The sequence below is a fragment of the Chionomys nivalis genome, chromosome 9 (assembly GCF_950005125.1).
Source record: "Chionomys nivalis chromosome 9, mChiNiv1.1, whole genome shotgun sequence".
In the NCBI taxonomy this organism is placed as follows: Eukaryota; Metazoa; Chordata; class Mammalia; order Rodentia; family Cricetidae; genus Chionomys; species Chionomys nivalis.
Window position 1 is genome coordinate 55,220,520 of NC_080094.1, and position 24,916 is coordinate 55,245,435.

At 43.2% G+C, this 24,916-nt stretch overlaps 1 protein-coding gene across 3 annotated transcripts in view; it reads left to right on the forward strand.

Annotated features, from left to right (window-relative positions):
* Window positions 1-8,993: 8,993 nt before the first annotated feature.
* Ino80 (INO80 complex ATPase subunit) overlaps window positions 8,994-24,916 on the forward strand; it is a 110,384-nt gene continuing 94,461 nt past the window's right edge. For 2 of the 3 annotated variants that reach the window (XM_057780892.1, XM_057780893.1), the window contains exons 1-4: window positions 8,994-9,312; window positions 23,470-23,655; window positions 24,192-24,361; window positions 24,458-24,525. In XM_057780892.1, the coding sequence (XP_057636875.1) occupies window positions 23,513-23,655; window positions 24,192-24,361; window positions 24,458-24,525 (381 nt within the window). In that variant the 5' untranslated portion in view covers window positions 8,994-9,312; window positions 23,470-23,512. The remainder of the gene's footprint in view (window positions 9,313-23,469; window positions 23,656-24,191; window positions 24,362-24,457; window positions 24,526-24,916) is intronic. The other variant, XM_057780891.1, reaches the window with a different exon arrangement.

Here is a 24,916-nt window from a genome sequence, read left to right on the forward strand (position 1 = left end):
GCATTGATGTCCATTCTTATTGTAATTACATTTCTTATCACACCCTCCCCTTTGGTAAACAATTGCCCTTACGATGTACTTTTTTTCTGTGTAACTAATACTCATTCCGTACCCCCAGCAGGACATAAGGGTTTGTGTTAGATATGTTACAACATTTTACTCAGCAAATCTTTACAATTTGTTGGTAGAATTACAAGAGCTCTTCCCGAGAATTGTGAGGACGCCTTCATCTGTTAGAGCTCACTGTAGGAAGCTGTGGCAGCCTTGCCGCCACTTGTCCCAGGACTTGTTGGACTATAGCAAAAATATAAAAGAAATAAATCAAGAAATGGGAGAAGATGTCACAAAAACCCAATTGGTCTTCAAAATAAAACAACTGGAGTCAGATATAAGGGAGAGCAGCTAGACACTAGTTCTTACCTCTATGAAATCCTCAGACTGAGCTCTGCCTGAGCTCCTATTTCCTCCTGTCTTATATTCCTTTCTCTGCTCTGTCATATTCTTCTCCATCTCCCTAGCGCCGGGATTAAAGGTGTGAGCCACCACTGCCTGGCCTGTTTGAATAACTAGTGTGGTTAGCTCTGTACTCTGATCTTTAGGCAAGCTTCATTTGTTAAAGCACAAACAAAATGAACTGAGAACAACTCTTCTACAAAATGGAGCTACTAAAGAATTCCTGTTACTTAAACATACTCTTGAGTGTCAGCAATTTACTGGAATGTGCTGTTTTAATCTCTGATTTCTTTCATACTATTGACAACTAAATTTATGACCTACATAAAAAATAGACAAAATCTCTCAGACAAATTTTGACTGGTCAATATGGCTAAGATGGCTTTCCTCCTTCATCGGCCTTCTAATACTATTTCTAGTAGTTATCATAATTGGACCCTATGTCCTTCAATGTATCACCAAATTGATCACCCATCAGATAAACAATTTTAGAATCACAGATGCTTGATATTATTAAGACATCCCCTATCGCCGGGCGGTGGTGGCGCACGCCTTTAATCCCAGCACTCGGGAGGCAGAGGCAGGCGGATCTCTGTGAGTTCGAGGCCAGCCTGGTCTACAAGAGCGAGTTCCAGGACAGGCTCCAAAGCTACGGAGAAACCCTGTCTCGAAAAAAAAAAAAAAAAGACATCCCCTATCAAAGACTTGCCAGGGAAACATAAGTCAAAGGGGGAATTAGGAACCTGCCTGACTCCATTTTGAAAGCAGATGTCATTATACTGTATTGGTAAAAATAAGTTACTTTCTTTCTTTCCCTTTATTTTTCTTTGTTTTATTTTTTTTGTTTTGAGAGAGAAGGTGTCTCTGTGTAGCCTCGGCTGCTTAGCTGTACTGGAACTTACTCTATTAGCTAGACTGGCTTCAAACTCAGAGATCCGCCTGCCTCTGCCTTCTGAGTGCTGGGATTGAAGGCATGAGTCACCACTGCCTCGCAAAAATAAGTTCCTATTTACTGTAAGATCTCAGTTGTTTGACTTTCTTTTCAGGCTTTATTTGGGGTACCAGCCCCCAATAATGACACAGAGACTTATTATTTAATTATGAAAGGTTGGCCTTAGCTTAGGCTTGTTCCCAACTAGCTCTTATAACTTAAACTAACCTGTTTCTATTAATCTTTGTTCTGGTACGTGGATCTTTAGCCTCCTCCAGTCTGTACTTCTGACTCCATCTGTGTCTAGATGGCTTCTCCATGGCTAAGTCTGGTCAGTTAGTTGCTGACTCTGTCCTGATTCAAGGTTAACTTTATTAACAGTCTCAGAGTGTCAGAGTGTGATCAGATATTCCACAACAAGGAGTTGCTATTTTTAAGTTTGTTTCCTAGAACCTGGCCTCTCCCAATTGTGGTGGTTTGAATGTAATTGGCCCCCATAAGCTCATAGGGAGTGGCACCATTAAGAAGTATGTGTACCACCATGCCCAATTTCACTTTGAACAGTTTAAACAGAGACAGGAAACTGCAAGTCTGTCCACATGGACAGATGAGAGCTTTAATACTGGAGATTTTCTCTTTCTCTCTTGTTTTTCCACCACACCTGACTAAATTATTTCTTAAATACACCAATATTATTCTTTTTTAATAGTTGTTACTCAGGTACATTTTTCCCACGTGGCAGGATTACGCCTTTGTTAATAAGGGCTTAATAAGGGCAGACGAGGACTTGATGGTTTTTGTGACTCTGTGCTGCCACCTTTGAGTGTCCTTTAGAGTTCTCTGTGCTATGGGGATGAGCCTAAAGGCCAACTGTAAGGAATGGCCGTCTCTCTTTGTTATAGGAATGGAGCCCAACTGAGTCAGTCTTGCTGGATAGACATTAGCATTCATTTTAGCACCTAAATCTCTGCAACAGGCCTGGTTAGTGTGCTACTTATCTATGGGGTATTTTGGACACAGTTCCCTTAATTAAATTTTATTTTGTGTGACTTAATATCCCCTAAGCAAATATAAATAACCTATAGTACCAATTCGGTCACTTTGATGATGGCAAACCATGTTACTTATATCCCAAAATGGAACATTGCTACATAGTTCCTTTAAGAATACTTATGCATAGATTTTAACTATCAACTGTCAGTGCTAGTAGATTTTGGTTAACATTTTTTACAGGTTTTATAAACAACCATATCCAACAAAATAAACTTATAAATCTTCAAGTACAGAATGTTCACATAAACCAAGTCTAATTTTTTGACTGTTCTGCTTTGCTTTCTTCTCCCTGTCACAAAGTCAGGTGGCTCAGACTGACAGAGGACATAAAGGAAAGTTAAATAAGCATGCCTGGGTCTAGAGAAGGGAGAGCCATAACCCAACTCTAGAGCTAAGTTTCTAATAAAATAGAACAGCAGAAAATGATTTTAATGTTTACACCAAAAAGACATCTTAACTCCTGCTAACCCAAATCCAGTGACCAGAGAACTCAGAGATAAATTCTGAGCCCCAGTCATAAAAGCAGGTGTGACAATGTGATACCTGGTGGCTGGCTGGCAGAAAGAGAAAGTAAAAATATTGTAACAAACTTACAGATACACTAGAAAACACGAACAGACAACACTTTCCAACAGTGAGCAGAAACAACTCTCATGAGAATCAGACAAAACTTCAACCAGAACCAGGTGGGCGGGTGACATCTCCCTACATGCCTTAGACAGAAAAATAATGGGTTCACGTTGAACCCCTCCACGTTCCAGACAGGGATCCCACAAACAGAACCTGACTGACTCACTTGGAGGCCTCTGTATTTGCTTCCTTCATTTCTCAGCATGTGGTTCACTCCAATAGTCTGTGAAATGAAGGCAGCTCTGGAGCCTAGGAACGTCTGAAGGCATATGCCTCCTCTAGTGGCTTCAGCCTTGGAGTTCAGTGTCGCGGCCCCCCTCGTCCAGCAAGGAGGACGCGCAACACCAGAGCTCTTCTCACTGCAGTTTTATTCAGGACCTTTTGACAATTGTAAAATCTCTCTCTCTCTTTCCCCGGGCAAACCTCTCCCAGCCCTTAAGTAGGCCTGGGCTTCCAATCCTGGATTGCCAGGTGGGCATTGCTCATAGGTCCACGCATATGCAAGCAGCTGACAATCATTGTGTGATAATAGCATAAGTCAGGCCTTAGCCATAGGAGTTGATTATCACAGAGAGCACTCGCTTTCGGGATCGCGGAGGGCGGGAGCCAGCATCATCAGGTGCGACTCCACGCAGCTCTCTACACATAGCCATCAGGTGTGGCTTCACGCAGCTCGCTACAGTTCAGGAGTCAAGGTTCAGCTTTTGAATCTGTGTGGGTGGTCTGAACCTTACTGGGGCCTCCAGAAAAAGTTACCAATTGAGAATAAGGCCATTACCACAATTTTTTTTTTTTAGTTTTTCGAGACAGGGTTTCTCTGTAGCTTTGGAGCCTGTCCTGGCACTAGCTCTTGTAGACCAGGCTGGCCTCGAACTCACAGAGATCCGCCTGCCTCTGCCTCCCGAGTGCTGGGATTAAAGGCGTGCGCCACCACCGCCACAATTTAAAGCCAAATGTGAAGCAAGCTTTAATTAAATAGTGGCCAAGTTGATGGATTCTCTGGACCTGTACATCTCTGGTTTCTCAGAAAAATGGCCAACTCAGGGTTTGCAGCAACTTAAGTATTTCTCATCAGGTCCAATTAGGGGCAAGCTTACATCCTGACATATTTCCTGCCTGGGAACCTCCCACCCACATGTGATCGAGCATATCTGGTGCAAACTTGTTTAGAGGAGTGAAAACCTGTGACTTGTTTTCTCCCATAAACAGCCTTCACCATTTCAGGAACTATCTGTTCTTGGGCAAGGGGCTTGCATATCAGAGGCATTTTTTTCTTTCATGGATCTCTTAGGCACAGTAATTAAAACTTAAAATTTACCTTTGGCATTCACCCTAGGACTGTTACACGGAGAAATCTTGCCTTGAAAAACCAAGGGGAATGGGGCTGGAGAGATGGCTCAGCGGTTAAGAGCATTGCCTGCTCTTCCAAAGGTCCTGAGTTCAATTCCCAGCAACCACATGGTGGCTCACAACCATCTGTAAAGAGGTCTGGCGCCCTCTTCTGGCCTTCAGGCATACACACAGACAGAAGATTGTATACATAATAAATAAATATTTAAAAAAAAAAAAAAGAAAAACCAAGGGGAAGAAAAAGCGTCCTTTAAGTCTAGCATAATATACCAATAGAAGTCTTCCAAAAGGGTGTTTAAGGGAATGTAAAGTCTGGGGGGGGGGGAATGGACAAGAATCCTTCACTATTTGACTTATATTCCTGACATAAACCTTTTTTCATAATTCAGCATTTGCACTAGGAAGATGGGGATGTTATATGAAAAATGGTTTGGTCTTATGACTTCTTTTACACTTAAAAGACCACCAGGAGTGACTACATTCCTCTGAAGGGTATTGTGAGGCTATGTATTTCATGGCCTTCCTTTAGGATTAAACAATCAAGGTAGTTTAGGTATTTCGTGGCTTCCACCTGCTTTATGGCCTCTCTTACCTGGTCCAAGTAGGCTCCTTGCCCCCTCCCCCTGCCCCTTATAGACTAGAGTTTTGTGTAGCAGTAACTTCTGCAGGGTAAAGGCAAGTTCAGGTCACATTGCTACCCCTACTCAGCCTGGTGAAAAGTTACCTAAATTATTTTGTGAGCAAATCAAGTAGAGGAACTGGGCATTCGGGCATATATCAAAAGTTATGCTTGAAGCTTTCAGCAAGGTGGCATCCCAGACACTACCGGAAGCTAGGTTAAGGTCTCCCCTGGCCCCCTCATAGTCATATAGTATTCTTACATGTATGACTGTGTATGCATGCATGTCACAGCACAGATGTGGAAGTCAGAAGACAACTTTCAGAAGTCTGTTCTCTTCTTCTATCGCCCATTCTGGGGACTGATCTTAGGTTGTCAGGCTTGCGTGCCAAGTGTTTTTCCCACGGAAACACCTCATTTTTTAAAATTAGGAGATGGGTGTTTATGACAGAATTAGCCGTCCCATATTAACTTGTTCACCACTGTCATTTGTACCATAGCTCCTGTGGGGCCACGGGAGACCATTGAAAATATCTAAACCTTTTTTTTTTTTTCCTTTTTGAGACAGGGTTTCTCTGTTGCCACCCTGGCTGTCCTGGAACTTGCTCTGTAGACCAGGCTCGCCTCAAACTCTGAGGTTTACTTGCCTCTGCCTTCCTGAGTGGTGGGATTAAAGATGTGTGACACCACACCCAGCAACATTTTTTTTTAACTCAGCATCTCACTATATAGCCCTAACTGATCTAAAACTCAGAGAGCCTTTTGCCTTCTGAGTGCTAGAATTAAATGCATGCACCACCACACCTAATTACATTATTTGCTTGTGTAAGAGGGTGTTAAATACCCTGGAGCTGGAGTAACAAGTGGTTTTGAGTTGTCTGATACTGGTTCTGGGAGTTGAATTGCAGTCTGCTTTACAAAAGCAGCAAGTGCTCCTGACCACCGAGTCATCTTCGCAGCCCAACAGAGGGCGAATGACATCTAAGAGAACGGTTGGATTTCTTCATTTTCCACCAGAAATTCCTCCTTCTAATTGGGTGGATAGCAGAGTTAACCTTGTTTTTCCAATTCTTTTAGATTCTTCATCTTGACGGTTTTTGTTTGTATATAGTGTATTGTATGTACATGGATGCTTGAGTCACATGGAGTGAAGAGACAGATCTATCTCCATCATCCTCCATTTTGTGTGTATGACTTTTTGCATGCATCTATGTGTATTATACATGTCTAGTCCCGCGGTGTTTATCTTTTTTTGGGTGGGGAGAGACTCTCAAGTTCGGCATCTAGACAGCACCAGTAGGTCAGACAGATAATACTCCAATTTTTATTATTTATTTATTCATTCATTCATTTTTTTTTATTTTTTATTTTTTGGTTTTTCAAGACAGGGTTTCTCTGTGTAGCATCGGGGCCTGTCCTGGAACTCATTCTGTACAACAGGTTGGCTTTGAACTCACAGAGATCTGCCTGCCTCTGTCTCCCAAGTGCTGGGATTAAAGATGTGTCACCGCTGCCTGGCAATACTCCCAATTTTATACAAAGTGTCATTCAGAGACTTTTGATTAACCTCCAATGCTTTATCAAGACTCGGTAATTCAGCAATATCTCACCCCTCCCTTAAGTTTTATGAATAGGTATCTTCTGTACTTTTCAAAGGCCAATCCACAGGCAGCTATTGTAATGTTTTTCCAGCCTGATAAGACTCTCCGCCAGTGCAATAATCCAAATCAGACCAAATCAAACTGAATTAGAAAGAGCCCAGGTCTCACACAGTATATGCACTGTGGGTACAGATTCATTTGCTTCTGGTCTAGAACAATTCAGCTGACATACTAGACGGAGTCCTTGGGCTTCAGCTATTATAATGTTCAGGAGTGCCTGAATATTAGCCCAAATGAGGTGCTAGGCAGCTGACATGGAGGCAAACATTTTTCATGTGGGATCAATTATCTTGACACGGGTATTCCTGTTACAATTAAATTGATCAGAAGTAGAAAATAATAGTAATAGATATGTGTAGATATATCTATCCACACACACATTGGTGGCACCGTGACAGCGGGGGAGACCGTTCTTTCCAGTTTCCCTCATCTATTCTCCCTGCAGTTGAGCTCGTGGCAGGGAGCCACTGCCGGAGCTGTCAGCATTTGCGGTTAATTCCCATTTGGTTCCAAGCAGGGCAAGATCAGGTTTTCTTTTGCCTCTAGAAACATGATTTTTTTTGCATCTGTACTGAGCAGGCTATTTCTTGCAGAACAAGGCTTCTTGGAGGTTTTCTTTCCACTTATCTTCTGTTTTTCAAAGATGATATATAAGCTCCCTTTCTACTCGCCTTGATTTTTACAGAATCATTCTTGTCATTTTTAAAAATTCCATTTGTGTGTGTGTGTGTGCACAGCACAAGCTCGTGCTACAGCACGTATGTGGAGGTCAAAAACCAATAAGGAGGAGTCAGCTTGCTCCTTGTATCACGTGGGTTCAGGAGTCGAGCTCAAGTTGTCAAAATTGGCGTCAAGTGCTTTTATCCACTTCACTGTTTCGCTGGACCCTCTTACAAAATAACTGTTACTGTTAGACTGTATAATTTAAAGTCTCGTTCACGGAAAATGATCTCCTGAATTTAAGGCAAACTGAGGTCAAGAAACATCCCAGCAGTTGGAAGGCAGAGGCAGGAGGTTCTCTATATGTTCAAAGCCAGCCTGCTCTACAGACCTGTCCTGTCTTCCAGGACAGCCAGGGCTACACAGAGAAACCCTGTCTTTTTAAAATTTATTTATTTATTTTTGGTTTTTCGAGACAGGGTTTCTCTGTGGCTTTGGTGCCCATCCCAGAACTAGCTCTTGTAGTCCAGTCTGGCCTCAAACTCCCAGAGATCCGCCTGCCTCTGCCTCCGGAGTGCTGGGATTAAAGGCGTGCGCCACCATCGCCCGGCGAGAAACCCTCTCTTAAAAAAGGCAAATTTCTTCCTTTTTCTAGTCTTTCATTTTATAAAGAGTTCAGTTCTAAAGGATGCGCCCTGGGCCGAATTGGAGTCGCTCAATGCACAGTACAAATAGTACTAATTCAGTAACTTATTCTTGCAGAAAATCAAAGGGTGGAGTCCAACAATTCTTTATACATCTCCAAACCGGGTGTCTATCAAATACAGATAGGAAGAGAGCTGGGCATGGTGGTGCACGCTGTAATTTCAGCGCTCGGGAGGCTGAGGCAATAGACTCTGAGTCCCGAGCCTGATGCCAGCCTGGGCGACAGAGCGAGACTGTCTGAAAACCCAGAGAAAGTAACAACAAAACACACACACACACACCCTCTTCCCCAAAAACTCTGCGGCCGCTCGTGTGGTGGCGACTCACCCCACTAGGGAAATGGAAAGGGCATGGAAGGTTCAAGCGCCCGTGCGCCCAGGGTGGGCACTGTGGGCAGGAAGGCGACCCGGCGACGTCCCCAAGGCCAACAACGTCTTGGCAACCACAAGGACACGCCCAAGCTGATTTCCAGGTCCGCCCACTACCTGGAGAAAACTTCCCGAGGAACGTCAGGTAGCCCCTCCCGGCGGCTGCCCGCAAGAACAAAATTATTCCCAGGATCTTGGGCGGGTTCCATTGACGTTACTTCCGGGAAAAGCAACCTTTCTTCGGCGGTTGCAGGGCCGCTGAGCTCTCGCGACATTTGCTCCCGCGAGATGTGCTTGCTCACTCCAGCGATGACATCCTCCTCCTCCTCCCCGTCGCCTTTCGGCAATCTTCGCCAGTCCCAGCCCCGACCAATCTGCACTCAGATAGTATAGATGAGGGTCTCCCCCAGAACTTCGGTCCGCGAGGGGCGTCAGGCGGCAGCGGCGGGGTTCAAGCTGCACGAGGCCGACCGTAGCGGCACTGTGGGTGGACACGGGCTGGCGACTAGCAGTGAGCGTGGGCGGGGCGGGGGTAAGCCGGCCGAGTAGCTGCTCGATTGTTCTGGCCTGGCTATGGCGCCTCTCCTCCCCCCCGCCATGGCTCCCCGTGTCCCTGCTCCGCTCCTCTCAGTGAGTGAAAGTGGCCGCCGCCGCCGCCGGCCCAGCGCCCGCAGCCGCCTCAGCGCCGCCGCCATCTTGGGGTCCCAGGAGCCGCCGAGGGAGCGAGCTAGGAGCGTTCCCGTCCAACGCAGTCACCGTCCCTCGGCCTCAGAGAGCGAACCGCAGCTCCACAGTCGGCGGGGCGACCCCCCCCCTCCGGACCCCGCCCGCCCCCCGCCCCCCCTCCGCCGCCGCCGCGGCGGCGGGGCCCCTCGGCCCGAGGTGAGGTTTGAGTAGACGTGGGCGGGTGAACGGAGGGGGTGTAGTGTAGGCCCCTATGCGCCCCTCTCTGCGGGCGACGACTGGGCCGCGTCTTAAAGGGGCCGTCGCCCCCGGCCCTTGGATTTGTTGGGGTTTGTAGAGAGGATGGGTGTGGACACTCCCCATAGTGTTGGGACCTCAGGGACCTGGGGCCTCGGTTTTTTTCTCGTACCTCTGGAGCCGTGGGGTCATGGGTGACCTCAGCTACTCGGGGAAGCCCGTGGAGCACCCACACGTGGGGAGTGTTAGACCAGGTGCACGTGGGACCCGGTGGGGCGGTGTCGGGCTAACACGTGTGTGGGTTTGGAGGTGGGGAGGGGCAGGGCGGAGGCTTGTTGGGCTGGCCTGTGAACCGGGTGAGGGTTCTACCTGTCAATTTAAACGAATGAGATCTATGGGCTTGATAGTATGAGTATCAGTTTGTGGGGAATGGTGCAAGTTGCTGGCTCGTGCTAGATAGGGACAGGCTTAACACGTGCACAGACTTAAGAAATGTGTCTGTGACATCCCCTCTTGGCTTTGGAGGCTTTGGCTGTGCGGCTAAGCAAGTGTCATCTTATTTTGACAATTCCTTCTTGAGCTTGCTGATGAAAAGTACTACTTCCGTAATCACGGAGGATGGAAGCCCCCTACAGTTTAAAAGTTGGATAGAACCGAAGAAGGCATTTAACTATTTTAATGAAGAGCCAACTGTGCTCAGGATTCTTTGATTTACGTTTTTGTGCATGTTAGGAATAGGGGAAGGAATTTGGAGGTTGAACTCTAAAACGTCGCTGGTGATGAGCCTAGTTTTTTCAGGTAGTAACTCCTTGATTTACGTTCCTAATTTTCGTTGTGGGTTACTGATGCTGGTTCCTCCCTCTTCCCTTCCTTCCGGTCTTGTCTGTCTGTTTTTTTTTTTTTTCTTTGTTTTTGTTTTTGATCAGTGTGGCCTGGATCTTGAGATCTTCCTGCCTCAGCCTCCACGGGACTGAGGTTGTACAACTTCCATACCCCTCCCATAATAACCTTCTTGAGATACGATCGCAGTTTAGGTTAATTAGACACAGTTGAGATATTTTCAGTATATGCATTATTTGTAACTATCACCGCTCTTTAATCAGGCGCTTCAAAAGAAAGGTCTAGGAGCTTCTTAAGTATCACTCCTTGTTTCCTCTTTCCACAGCACAACAATCTGTTTCTGTCTTAGACTTTTTTTTTCCCTTTTTGAGACAGAGTCTTACTCTATAGCTCTGGCTGTCCTGCAACTCACAGATTCCAGTCTGCCTAAGCCTCCTGAGTGCTGGGGTTAGTAAAGGCATGCAACACTATGCCCAGCAGATTTGCCTATTTTAGATAAAGGGATGCTAATGTATGTACCCACTTTTTACTAGCTGCTTTCATGGAACATTTTCAAGGTTCATATATGGTATAGCATGTAAATTTTGCTGCTTTTTTATTGCTGTTAATCTTTTTTTTTTTTTAAAAAAATTATATGTATATGTGTGTTAGCCTGAGTGTATGTGTATGCCCAGGTGTGTCCATGGAGGTAATTAGAAGAAAACATCAGATCCTTTGGAACCGGAGTTACAGGTGGTTGTGAGCCACATGTGGGTGCGGGGAACCAAACCTTGGTCCTGTGCAAGAGCTGTAAACACTGTAACCTGCTGAGCCGTCTCAACTTTGTGTTCGGGTTTATTTGAGTCTGTCTCACTGTGTAGCCCAGGGTAGTCTTGAACTCACAATCCTCTTGCCTCTGCCTACTGATAAAGGCTTGGACTATCCTGGTTTTGTTTTATGCTGGAAATTTCACAAGCTCCATTTTCCTATAAAACAACAATTTGAGATTGTTAAGTTGGTTTCTCTTGGCACTGGCTTCTGCATCATTGTATTTAACAGCCTTAGGCTAGCACCTTCAAAAAGCAGAACTTGAATTTGCTTTGGACTCAGCACTGTGATGAATCCAGGATGATGAAGTAGTGTGTAGGCACACGGTGTTGGGGCTGCCTCACCCTCCCTCACAGACCCTGTTGTCTCTCACTGTCATCTGAGCTTGTTCACCTTGATCTGCTTCTGTGCTGTGTAGTTGAGTCTGTGGTGGTCATGCTGTCCTGAGCACAAGCAGAATTTTTCCCTTGTTACCCTTCCCTAAACAGCTGTTCACCTCCTACTTATATGTTACGGTTATACATACCCTACGGTGACTTAAAGTATATGAAAATGTGAATGGGTTATGTTTGGTGTGGGAGAGCACTGGAACCAGCCCCCAGAATACTGAATACTCACTGTGCAATCATGAGTATTTTGGAACTGCATATAGGACCATGCCTTTGCCACATAGCTCAGGAGTGTAGTAGTTTATACCATTGTGTGTGAATAAGCCCATGTTTACACATGACAGCAGAAATAGCTCAAGGTCTCACTTCCCAGAATGTTTCTTTGTCATTATGTGATACATGTATGTACCTAGTAAAATCTACATATCTTTTAGATTTCCTTCCTTTCTTTCTTTCTTTCTTTCTTTCTTTCTTTCTTTCTTTCTTTCTTTCTTTCTTTTTTTTTGTGGAGGGTGAAACATGGTCTCATACTGTTGTAGTGCAAGCTAGCCTAGCCTTGTTGTGTGGACTGTGGCAGCCTCAAATTTTTAGCAGTCCCAGGAGTGAGCCACCATGCCTGGCTTCTGTCTATATTCTTAAATAAATTTGTTTTTAAGAGATTGAATTCCATTGTTTTAGTTTACTGTGCTCCTTCTTCTACATCGGTGGATTTCAGCCTTCGTAATGCTGCCACCCTTTCAAGGGTAACCCCAACTGTAAAACTATTTTCGTTGCTTCTTTTTTTTTTTTTTTTTTTTTTTTTTTTTGGTTTTTCGAGACAGGGTTTCTCTGTGGTTTTGGAGCCTGTCCTGGAACTAGCTCTTGTAGACCAGGCTGGTCTCGAACTCACAGAGATCCGCCTGTCTCTGCCTCCCATGTGCTGGGATTAAAGACGTGCGCCACCACCGCCCGGCTCGTTGCTTCTTCATAACTGCAGTTTCACTACTATTATGAATCATAATATGAGTATATGTGTTTTCCAATGGTCTTTGATGATCCTGAAGGGGTCCCAAATCACAGATCGAGAACTACTGTTCTACATCTTGAAGAATTCAAACCAAGTTTTTTTTGTGTGTGTGTGAGTGTGTGTGTAAAAACTTTGATTTAGTGTGTTTGTGTGCACATGCCACATCACACGTATGGAAGTCGTGGAACAATTTGCACAACTTGTGAAGGTCATCCTCACTGCCAATGTGAGTTCCAGAGATCCAACTCAGCTCATCCAGTTTGTCTTCATCCATTTAACCATCTTGCCTGTTCTCATACTAGTTTTTGAACTTTTTTTTTTTTTTAAATAGGAACTGGAATATAACTAGAAAGAATTCTGTGACTGGGCTGGGCTGTACCTCAGTAGTAGAGTGCATGCTTCCAAGGCATTCGACTTGATCCGGTGCACCACCCTCTGCCACAATAGTTGTCATAATAATGACAAAATAACACATGCTTACTATCTATCTATCTATCTATCTATCTATCTATCTATCTATCTATCTATCTATCTATCTGAGCCTGAAGCCAAGAAAATAAAAAACTTTTTAAATGATTTATTTATTCTTATTTAATGTGCATTGGTGTTTTGCCTGCATGTATATCTGTGTGAAGGTGTCAAATCCCCTGGAACTACAGTTACAAACAGTTGTGGGCTGCCATATGGGTGCTGGGAATTGAATCTGGGTCCTCTGGAAGAGCAGTCAGTTCTCTTAACTGCTGAACAATCTCTCCAGCCCTGAGAATTAGAAGTTTTAAGCTTGAAGTCAGCCTGGGCTACATAGGGAGTTCAGTAAGCACTTACACCTACTGAGCCACCTTTTATCCTGAAGACAAGTGAGACAGGGTTTCTCTGTAGCTTTGGTGCTTGTCCTGGAACTAGCTCTTGTAGATCAGGCTGGCCTTGAACTCACAGAGATCCACCTGCCTCTGCCTCTTGAGTGCTGGGATTAAAGGCGTGTGCCACCACCGCCCAGCTCCGAAGGCAAGTCTTAAAGTTGGCTAGTAAGTCTCAGGATTTTGCTGCTAGAATTCAGAGGATGAGAAGAACTTAGGCATTACTATTCAAAACCTGTTAACCAGTTAGTGCTGGGAATGTGTGTAGTTTGGAAGGGTGCACAAAACCCTGGGTTTGATCCTCAGCAATCCCTGTTCTGGGCATGGTACTGCTTGCTGTAAGGCAGCCAGATTGAGTTATTTCCAACCCTGTCTCTAAAATTAAGTAAATGAACTGGGTGTGGTGGCACATCCCTATCATCCAAGCACTTGGGAGGCAGTGGCAGGTAGATGTCTGAGTTTGAGGACAACTTAATCTGCAGAGCCAGTCCCAGTATAGCCAGGGCTACACAGAGAAACCCTGTCTCAAAAAAAGAAAAAGAGAGAAGTGAATGAATGACTATATGAGCTAGTTAACATGATCAATGCTTTATCTCAGTCTTTAGACTTGATTGGTTTTTAATCTCTGTTTTACAGATACCAAAATAAAACTCAGTAAAAATCAGTTAGCAAGTAAGTGACAGTGTTCTCTTTCATTCCCAGAAATATTTAAAGAGCATTTTTGTTTGTTTGAAGTCAGTTCACTTGTAGGCTAGGCTGGCCCTGGAGACTAACCTTGAATTCTTGGTCCTCCTGCCACCACCTCTGAAGAGGTAGGATTACCGACATGTGCCACCACCCTCAAAACAAACAAAAAAAGCAGTAAGAACTCACTGAAAACTTTTGGTTTCTTTATAATTACATTTCCATAAACTGGCTGTGGTGGCACACAACTATAATCCCAGCTCTTGGCAGGTGGAGCGGGAGGAACAGGAATTGAAGGTCATCCTCTACTGAGAACCAGTAACAGTTTAGAGAGACTTGATAGTGTAGTATAGATAGGGCTGGTGTTGTATCTAGGTGGCAGAGTGCTTATCTAGCATCCATAAAGTTCTGGATTCGATCCACAGCAACATATAAACTGGGTGTGGTGGTATACACCTGTAATCTCTTCACTTGGGAGGCAGCAGGTGGACTAAAAGTTCAAGGTCATGGTGAGTTCAGGGCCAGCATGCCCCAAAATTAAGTAAAAGTTTTTTCACTGGAAGACTCGGGTTTGACCGCTGGGTATAGCAATAAGTGCTTGTAATTCCAGCTCCTGGTAAGCTGAGGTGGGTGGGTGGGGGGTTGCTTAGAGTTGGAGGCTGACTTGGACTACCAAATGAATTCAAGGCCAGCCAGGGTTGCACACTAAAACCTTGTAGAGGTCTCAGGTTCAGATCCCTGTACCCACACGACAGCTCACAGCTGTCTCAGAACTCTAGTTCCAGGGAATCTGACAGCCTCTTCTGGCCTCCACAGCCACCAGTCAGGCATGTGATGCACAGACACACATGCAGGCACCAACATACATGTAAATACAAATCTTAAAACAGCAATATTAATTTCAGTACTTGGGAGGTAGTAGGAGGCTCTTCTCTTCCAGGCCATCATTTTTACGGCCAGTTGCGTATTTTCATTTTGATGGCTTGGCTTGGATTCAGAGTGTGGAGATCTTTTAAATGACGGTATCAAGAGTCATCCTGAATAAATTCATTGTGCAAGTTTTATACAAAGTTTATCCTGAAAGAGCTTCTGTGGCAGCAGTGGATGTGCGCCTAACTGGTTAAAAGGCAGCTGAATGAGAACTCTGGGATAGATTGATGTTTTACCACTGTAAAAATTGAAATAAATTTCTACTCTTCGAAAACAAACAAACCACACAAAATAAAGCCGAAACTCAACAACAAAACCTGCTGGATATGATGATGAGCCTTATTCCAGGACTGGGGAGGCAGAGGCAGCCTGGTCTATATAGCAAGTTTGGGGCCAGGCAGGATAAGTAAGAAACACTGTCTCAAAAACAAAACAAACAAACAAAAAGCAAACATATGAACAAAACCAACCAAGCAAAATGAAATAGAGAAAGACTTCAGTATGTTCTCATTTACTGAGCAAGTTATTTAATGACTTTGTATATGTGTGACCAAGCCTCATGTTGTAGCCTGTGCGTATTTGCAACCTGAGCATTGCACATTTCCCTCATGAATGCTGCTTGGGATTATAAACTGAGATTGCAAATGTATATCACCAAAGGCCAGCCATTATGAACATTTGAGCTTCTAATCTGTAAAATGGGAATTAAATTTCTACTTCTGAAACTAAATCATGTGTTCAGTGCTGAGCACATCAGTGAATATTATTTTGTCTTCGTGTAGAAAATCAAGTACACCAATGGCTGTACTGGTCAGTTGTGCTCTAGAAGAGAGCTATTGCTTATGTAGGAAGAGGGGACAACTGATACAGCATGCGATTTTCTGAGATATTTAGATTTAGAATGCCTCCCCCTTTCCTCAACGGGGTTTCGCTGTATAACAGCCTTGACTATTCTGGAATTATCTCTGTAGACCAGGCTAGCCTCAGAATCAGAGACCCTCTGCTTCTGCCTTCCCTCCTGAGAGTGCTGGAATTAAAGCCATCTGCCATTACTACCCAGTGATACAGGGTTTCTTTGTGTAACATTGGCTGCCCTGGAACTAGCTCCATAGACCAAGTTGGCTTTGAACTCTTCCTCCTAGTGCTGGGATTAAAGACCTGTGCCACCACTGCCCGCTTTATTTTTTTTTTATTTCTTTCCCAGATATATTATTTCCTTTAAAAGAACAAGTGAATTACCTCCAGTTTTGCATGTGATAGCTTTTCTGCTCAGTAACTGAGTAGAATAAAATGTAGATAAATCTTGGAAGTCTGTGTATGGAAACAGAAAATAGACAATAAACATCTGTAGGATTAAAATAAAAGTATAGGCACAGTGATCAGTTTATCCCTAAGAGTGTACAGATATGTTGCCAAAAAGGCCAATAAAAGTAATTCCCTGCCGGGCAATGGTGGCACATGCTTTTAATCCCACCACTGGGGAGGCAAACGCAGGTGGATCTCTGTGTGTTTGAGTCTAACCTGGTCTACAAAGTGGGTTCTAGGACAGCCAGGACTGTTACACCGAGAAACCCCATCTTGGAGAAAAAGAATTCCCAAGAAGGGTATGAAAAGAGAAGTAGAGCCCCAGGAGATGGCCCAGGAGGTCAAAGTGCTCGCCGTACACGTCTGTCAGCTTGAGTTCTAGCTCCAGTCTGCTGTAGAAGGAGAGAACCTACTCCCAAAAGTTGTACTTTCATAACTACGTGTAGGTGTGTGCACACACAATAAATAAAATTTAAGGCACACACCTTTAATCCCAGCTGTTGGGAGGCAGAGGCCAATGGAGCTTTGTGAGTTTGAGGCCAGCCTGCTCTACAGAGCATTTCAGGACATGAGTTCAGGTGGAAGGAGAGAACCTGCTTTGAAAGTTGCCCCTTGGCCTTCATACTCTTGCCGTGAGCATAGGAGCTTGTTCACACACATGAAATAGATGCCATAAAATTTAAAAAGCTGATAGTCCTTTAAATTTGCTAGAGGAGAAAGTTGTTTAGGCTTAAAAATAGGCCTGATACAGTCTTAAGGATTATAAAGCCAGAGATTTTTTTTTTTTTTTTTTTTTCGAGACAGGGTTTCTCTGTGGCTTTGGAGCCTGTCCTGGAACTAGCTCTGTAGACCAGGCTGGTCTCGAACTCACAGAGATCCGCCTGCCTCTGCCTCCCGAGTGCTGGGATTAAAGGCGTGCGCCACCATCGCCCGGCTTGTTTTTGTTTTTTGAGACAGGGTTTTTCTAGCTTTGGAGCCTGTCCTGGAACTTCGCTCTGTAGACCAGGCTGGCCTGGAACTCACAGAGATCCGCCTGCCCCTGCCTCCCGAGTGCTGGGATTAAAGGTGTGCGCCATCACTGCCTGGCTAAAGCCAGAGATTTATGATCCAATCCTATTTTAGATCTGGTCAATTAACTATTTATTGATATTTTGTATCTAATGGTTTGTGAAACTGTATTCCATTCACTCAGTATTTACTGTCTGCCTATGAGTATCTTTTGCTTTTCTCAGCAGTAGTTTGTTGAGCACTGCTATACTCAAGGAACACTAATAGTCTATTGCTAATGTAAATTAGTCAGTCTAGTTGTATACCTATGCCTCCAGAATGCTGGGGTGACAAGCATGAGCCACTGTGACTAGTGAATGAATGTGTGCAAATAAAGTAAAAAAAAAATCAATTTAGGCCATCAGAGGCCCCCATAAAGGACTGCAGACTGATGAGACTCTAGCTGTACAATAAATATATGAAATTGTCTTACTGACATGAGAGGAGCGGACTGGAAAGCTGACTCAGTGGGGAAAGTACTTGCTGTGCAGTCATGAGGACCTGAGCTTGGGTCTCCAGCACTTATGAAACTGTAAGCCAAAAAAAGCATACACACTTGGGAGGCAGAGGCAGGAAGATCTCTGGGAGTTCAAGGCCAGCCTGGTCTACAGAGCTGGCTCCAGGACAGCCAAGGCTACACAAAGAAGCCCTGTCTCGAAAAGCAAAAAGTTGGATCTAGAGCTGTGCTCTTGAGTGCAGGTGTTGGAGGGGGAGGCAGTTTGATTACAGAGGCTTGCTGACCTACCAGGCTACTAAATTGGCAAGTTTCAGGTTCAGTGAGAACTTTGTCTATAGAATATATGTAAAGGTCTTTGAAGTGGCTCATTGCATAGAAGCTCTTGTCAATCCAACTTTGATCCATAAACCCATAAAAAAACAGATCTCCACATACCCATGCTACACAGATACCCACACTCACACATAGCATGCCCAAACTCACACATACGAAAGATAAAAGATGGAGAGCAATAGAGGAAGGCACTCTGGCCTCTGTATTCACACACACGTGTGCACACACATTTTCTTAAAGGAGGGGAGAATGTGCTCATCTAAATAACCTTAAAAAGGAATGAAATATGAAACAACTAAGTATATAAACCTATATTCAAATGTTTTACTACATTTTGGTTTATTTTTGGTTTGTTCACACGTGTGCCACAGCGTATTGTGGGCGTCAGAGGACAACTCTAAGCATTGGTTCTCTATGTCAATATCTGGATCCTTGCGATTGAACTAAAGCTGTCAGGCGTGGCAGCAGGTGCCTTTACCCATTGCCCCATCTTGCAGGTTGTTCTGGGTCACTCATAATTGATAAAGTCGTATTCCATACGACTACAGGTTAACAGTTCTGATACTGATGTACATGCATACTACAGTTGGACAATTAATTAAATGGGTGATTGGGGACAGGTGTCTTATTGTTGAATGGGAATCTTTTCCCTTATCTCCCCACCCTAAGACAGGGTTTCCCTCTGTAGCCCTGGATGTGCTAGAACTTAGTCTGTAAACGAGACTGGCCTCGAACTCTGGGATTCACCTGCCTCTGCCTTCCCGGTGCCATGATTAAAGGTGTGTGCCCCCATGCCCAGCTTTGAATGGGAATTTGTAGGTAAGCAAGGAAAGGAGGATTTGAGTATGAACCCAAATTTAGCTTAATATATAAATACAGATTATTATACTTAGAAACATTAATAAGATACATAGTCTTTCTTGCCAGGTGGTGGTGGAGCTTGACTTTAATCCCAGCACTCAGGAGGCAGAGGCAGGCAGATCTCTGAGTTTGAGATCAGCCTGGTTTTACAGAGTGAGTTCCAGGACAGCCAAGGCTGGTACACAGTGAAACCCTGTCTCACAAAAATACTAAAAAAAAAAAAAAACCACCACCAACAAAAAAGACAAAACCCAACCCCACAAACCATACTCTTTTTTAATATATATATATATATATTAAAGAATGTTTTTTTTTTGTTTTTTTTTTTTTTGGTTTTTCGAGACAGGGTTTCTATGTGGTTTTGGAGCCTGTCCTGGAACTAGCTCTTGTAGACCAGGCTGGTCTCGAACTCACAGAGATCCACCTGCCTCTGCCTCCCAAGTGCTGGGATTAAAGGCGTGCGCCACCACCGCCCGGCAAAGAATGTTTTTTTTATATATGATGCACGCTCTCTCACATCCATACTATTAGTTGAGAAAGTTACAGAAGACATTCATGTAGCACACCTAGTGTGTAGATCTTCTTTGTTTCCTGATTTTTTTGTGTGTCTTTTTTGTTTTTCAAGACAGCATTTCTCTGTGTAACAGCCCTATCTCTCCTGGAACTAGCTCTGTAGACCAGGCTGGCCTTGAACTCACAGGGATCTTCCTGCCTCTGCCTTCCCAGTGCTGGGATTAAAGGCGTGCGCCACCACTGCCTGGCTGTTTTTGTTTTTTAAATACAGGGTTTCTCTGTATAGCTCTGGCTGCCCTGGAACTCACTCTGTAGACCAGGCTGGTCTTGAACTCAGAGATCCACCTGCCTCTGCCTCCTGAGTGCTGATATTAAAGTTGTGTGCCACCACTACCCAGCTATTGCCTAGATCTTTTATCTTCAGTAGAAAGAAAAAGGTTTGTGTGGTGTTTTGAATGAGACTGGTCCCCATAGCTTCATTTTCATATTTGAATATTTAGTCCCAGTTGATAGACTATTTAGGGAGGATTAGAAGGTGTGACCTTGTTTGAGGATGTGTATTACTGGTTGGGGCTTTAAGATTTCAAAAGCTCACTCTAGACCCAGTCTTAATCTCCTTCTGCTCCTGCCTATGGGTCAGATTATAGGTTCTCAGCTACTGCTCTAGTATGCTTACTTTCTTCTATGCTCCCTGCTATGATGATCATGGACTAACCTGGAATTGTAAACGCCCAATTAAATGCTTGCTTTTATTAATTGCTTTGGTCATTGTGTCTCCTTGTAGCAATAGAACAGCAACTAAGACTGCTTGGAGAAATGACCAGTTATAGAGTTGGCACAAGAAATGTATATAATAAAAGATAAGAGACCCATAGATAAGAAGGGGTAATAGCTATCAACAGTAAGTTGTTCCAGCTTTGGCTATTTTGAACTCTTTCCATTTGTTACTGTGCTCCTTTGATGTACCCTGTAAATTTGGACTTACTGCTGCCCTTTTTTAGCTTGTTTTGTTCTTTTCAACAGTGACATTCTTTAATTTTTTTTAAAATTCACATTTATTTATTTGTGTGTGTGGAGTGCATATGTGGAAGACAAAAGACAACTGTGGAAGTTGGTTCTTGTCTGCTATGTGGCTGCTGAGGATTGAACTCAAACCATCAGACTTGTGGCAAACTTTTTTTAATCAGCTGAGCCATCTGGCAAATACTGGATTTTAGTTTGATTTTGTTTTTTTTGAGGCAGGTTTCCATGTACCTTAGCCTGGCCTTTAGCTCACTGTGTTGCTGAGTATAGCCTTGCACTTTTCTTTTTATTACTTTTATTTTATGTACATTGATGTTTTGCCTGCATGCAAGTCTATGTGAAGGTGTCATCCCCTGGAATGGAAATTATAGACAGTTGTGAGCTGCCATGTGGGTGCTGGGAATTGAACCCTGGTCCTTTAGAAGAGCAGCCAACACTCATAACTGCTGAGCCATCTCTTCAGACCCACCCTTGCACTTCTGAGCCTCCTTTCTCTACTTTTCAGGTTCTGGGACTACAGGCATATGATACTGTTCTTAGTTTTATGCAGTGCTGGGGACTGAGTAGAATTTGTATGTGCAAGGCAAACACGTACCTCCTGAGTATCTCAGCTGAGATGCTGGTGGTTTTAATGCTATTCCTTTCAGGCATGCCTGATGCTCAAGGTTCATTTTGAAGATTCATCCAAATTAAAAAGTACTTGGAAAAATTAAGTCCTGTGTAGACATTTTTCTTGTTACATACTTTTTAAACAATGCAGTGTGCAAATATTTGTGTAGCATTTGTAGTATGTTATGTTAGATAAGTAACTGACATTCACAGTAGACAGGATATATGAGGATCATAAACAGATTGATTATGTGCCATTTTAATGTGAGCTCATCCATAGCTATGGTTTTTGCAGGGCTTCTAAAATCAATATCCTGTGTACCATTAGGACTGACTATATTTCATTTTGAGAAATAGCATGCAGGTTTCATTAAGGAAGAAAAAGGATTAAGGAAATATAATCACAATATACTTATGGGGTGGCAGTATATTCTTTTCTTTGCCACTTTAGCAATTTTTGGAAGGGATGACCTTTTTTAGCCAAGACTTCTTTCAGTTCACTTTTAAAATGCAGGTATTATTTTTTAATCTCAGTAACATTATGCTCTGAATAAACTCACCTTGTTAAATTGCTAGACTGTTTCCATGTTATAGTGACCCCTTAGGATGAGCAAAGTGTTTCTGGCCCTCATGGTTGAGTGCTCTACCTACTTTTTTTTACTAGGGCAGCTAGTTTTTCTCCTTGTACTTGCTCCTTAGTTTGGTGTGTGGTACATAATCATCTCTTCCTAATCAGGTGGCTTTGTGACTTTATTTACCAGGATAAGGTAGCCAGATAATTTACAGTTCAAACCTGAATGCTTTGGAAAACGAAGAGAGAAGACATAAATCAAATTAGTCAGAGATAGGTGAGCCCAATGGTGGGACGTGTTGTTTTTGCTGTTTTGTAGCAGGGGCTAGAAGTAGAACTGTGGCTTTAGAGTCGCTGATGAGATCCAAATTCTGTTTAACTTAGCTGTTTAAACTAAAGTGAAAGTAACTTTCTTTAGTTTTGTTTTTAGAGACAGGTTTCTCTGTAGACTTGACTGTCCTGGAACTTGATCTGTAGACCAGGCTGGCCTTGAACTCATAGAGCTCTGTCTGCCTCTGCCTCTATATGCCACACTGGCTGAGAGTAACATTTTTTGTTGTTGTTGGGATGTTTGAGTGTTAGAGAAAGACAGGGTTTCCTGTAGCCTCTACTATGACATCGAACTAGCAATATACCCAAGTTTGACCTTGAATTTTTGATCCTCCTTCCTGTACCTCCCTCCATGTGCTGTGCTAGGATTATAGGTATGCACTACTGTGAAATGACAGAATTTGTATTATTATACAGATTTAATGAGCTAGTTTGTTTTGTTTATTTTAAATTAAGATGTGTGTGTGTGTGTGTATGTGTATGTCCACATGTATATATACCACAAGTGCCATAAGGCACTTGTGGAGTTACTTACAGACAGTTGTAACTGTTGCTGGAAACTGAACCCAGGTCCTCTGTAAGAGCAGCCAGTGCTCTTAAGTGCTGAGCTGTCTCCAGCCCATTTTATTTTTCAAGTTTTTGATATTGGGTTCTAACCTAGGGCCTCTCACAGGCCAAGAAAGGTCTGTAACTCTGAACTAGCAATGGACCTACTATATAAAAATTCACACAGTAGTAGACTTTTCTAAGTGCGCATAAGTAGACTTAACATGGACATGGACTATTATGAGAAGCTGAAGTATAGTCAGAGTATAACCAGTATTATATAGAGCCTCAGAACGATCCTGTCAATGGTAAATTTCTCTGTCAGTGTATTAATAGTTTTGCCATCCTCAGAAATGACAATGTAAGTCAATATAAACACTGAAGAGCTCTTCACTTTAAGATTGGGATGGATTTGATGGGATTTTTAGAAGGTATTCCTCCTTGGAGTCTTTCCACTTCTGGGAAGTTTACACTTTTCTTTAATCTGTGAGCCCCTGCTTAAAAAGAAAGATGACTGGGCATTAATTCCTGCTCTCAAGAGGTAGAGGCAGGTGGACCTAGTTGAGTTGTAGAAAACTAATAGTATATCTACTCCCCTGGCAGTTAGGGTTCCTCATACATGTGAGTGAATATTACTATAAAAAGAAGGCGATGTAGAAAACATACTGTGCTCTGCAAGGTCCGCACAAGTCAGCTCCCCATTTGGATACTTGGAATTCATTCTTGTAATTATTAATGGAGAGGAAACAGGAAGTGAGTGTACATCTAAGGATTGTTTGAGAAAGTGTTTATAAATTGTATTGCAGTTGATGATAGTGTTTCTACACTTCACCTTTGCACTAGAAGGCAGTGTCTAATGAACTTTCTATAATCTGTTGTGGTCTCCGGGTCTTGTGTTCGAGAGAGCTTGACTTCTGTTTATGGAAGGCAAGGGCAAGGAAGCAGAAGGAGAAGAGAAATAGTCTTTCACTTTTTTCTTTTTATTTTTTTTACATATCTTCATTCTGCAGCTGTGCAGTCGGAGGTCCTCGTGCATGAAGACAGATTTGTTCTATGGCCTCGGAGTTGGGTGCCGGGGACGATGGCAGCTGCACTGAGCTGGCAAAGCCCCTCTATCTTCAGTACTTGGAGAGGGCCTTGCGGTTGGACCATTTTCTGCGACAAACATCGGCCATCTTCAACAGGAATATCTCTAGGTTTGCTATTTTATCGCTGTGCTTTATTACATTTCTGATTACTGTCTCTTAAGATTTAAGGTTAAACTATGTATGATTTTTATTTTTAGCATTTTCTTTTTCTTTCAAATAAAATGGTCAACTTTTTCAAGACTATTTGTTTAAGTGTTCATTTATAATAACCTTAATTTAATCAGTTAGTCCTCCTTCAGTCCGTCTATCCATCCTTTCAGATCCCAGGCGGACCTAGAACTCACAGATCTTTCTGCCTTTACCGCTGGAGCGTTAGCTTTAAAGGTGTGTGTACCAGCTTTCCTGACCACTTAGCTCTCTCACACACATAACATACACATATACACGAGTGTGTGTGTGTGTGTGTGTGTGTGTGTGTATTTGAGATAGGGTCTCACCTAGCCCATACTGGTCTCAAATGACCTTGAACTCCTGATCCTCCTGACTCCACCAGGTTCTAGTTTATAGGCATGTGCTACCACACTTGACTCAAAATATGTTTTGTTGGATAATCTTTAATTAGAGACTTATTCTCCAATTTTTAGTGATGACAGTGAAGATGGATTGGATGACAATAATCCCTTATTGCCTGAGTCTGGGGATCCCTTAATCCAAGTGAAAGAAGAACCTCCAAATTCATTGCTTGGTGAAACTTCTGGGGCAAGCAGTTCTGGCTTATTGAACCCATACGCACTGAATGGCGTTCTGCAGTCAGGTCAGTGTGGAGTGGGACTCCTGGACCGTGAGTTCTCTTGGGGGCGGTCATCCTTTCATTTTTTTTCTTTTTTATTCTTTATGTTTCTTTATCCAGAATCAAAATCTGACAAGGGGAATTTATATAACTTCTCTAAGTTGAAGAAAAGCAGAAAGTGGCTAAAGGTAAGAGATAAGACAGAATATTTCCAGTCCAAATAACTTACTAAGATTACAACTATAAGGGAAGTCACCGGTCCATTCGGGCATATTAGCAGATGTTTTCAGAGACAGCTTTTTTTTATATTGGAATTTGTTTTGTGAAGAGAACTTGGTGAAAGAATTTTAGTAGACTTTTATTAAATATGAAGCACTGAGGAAAGAAAAGAAATTGATGAGAAAACTACTCCCTTCGTTGACTCACCTTGTAATTAGGAATGTCAGTTTACTTTTTGTGAATTTTTGAGTAGTTCATCAAATGTCCTGAGTGCATCCATGTGCCAAGTACTATTACTGCACATGACGGGTCTCTTGCTCCGTGTCATTTACATTCTATGTGAGGGAGGTAGTAAGTAAG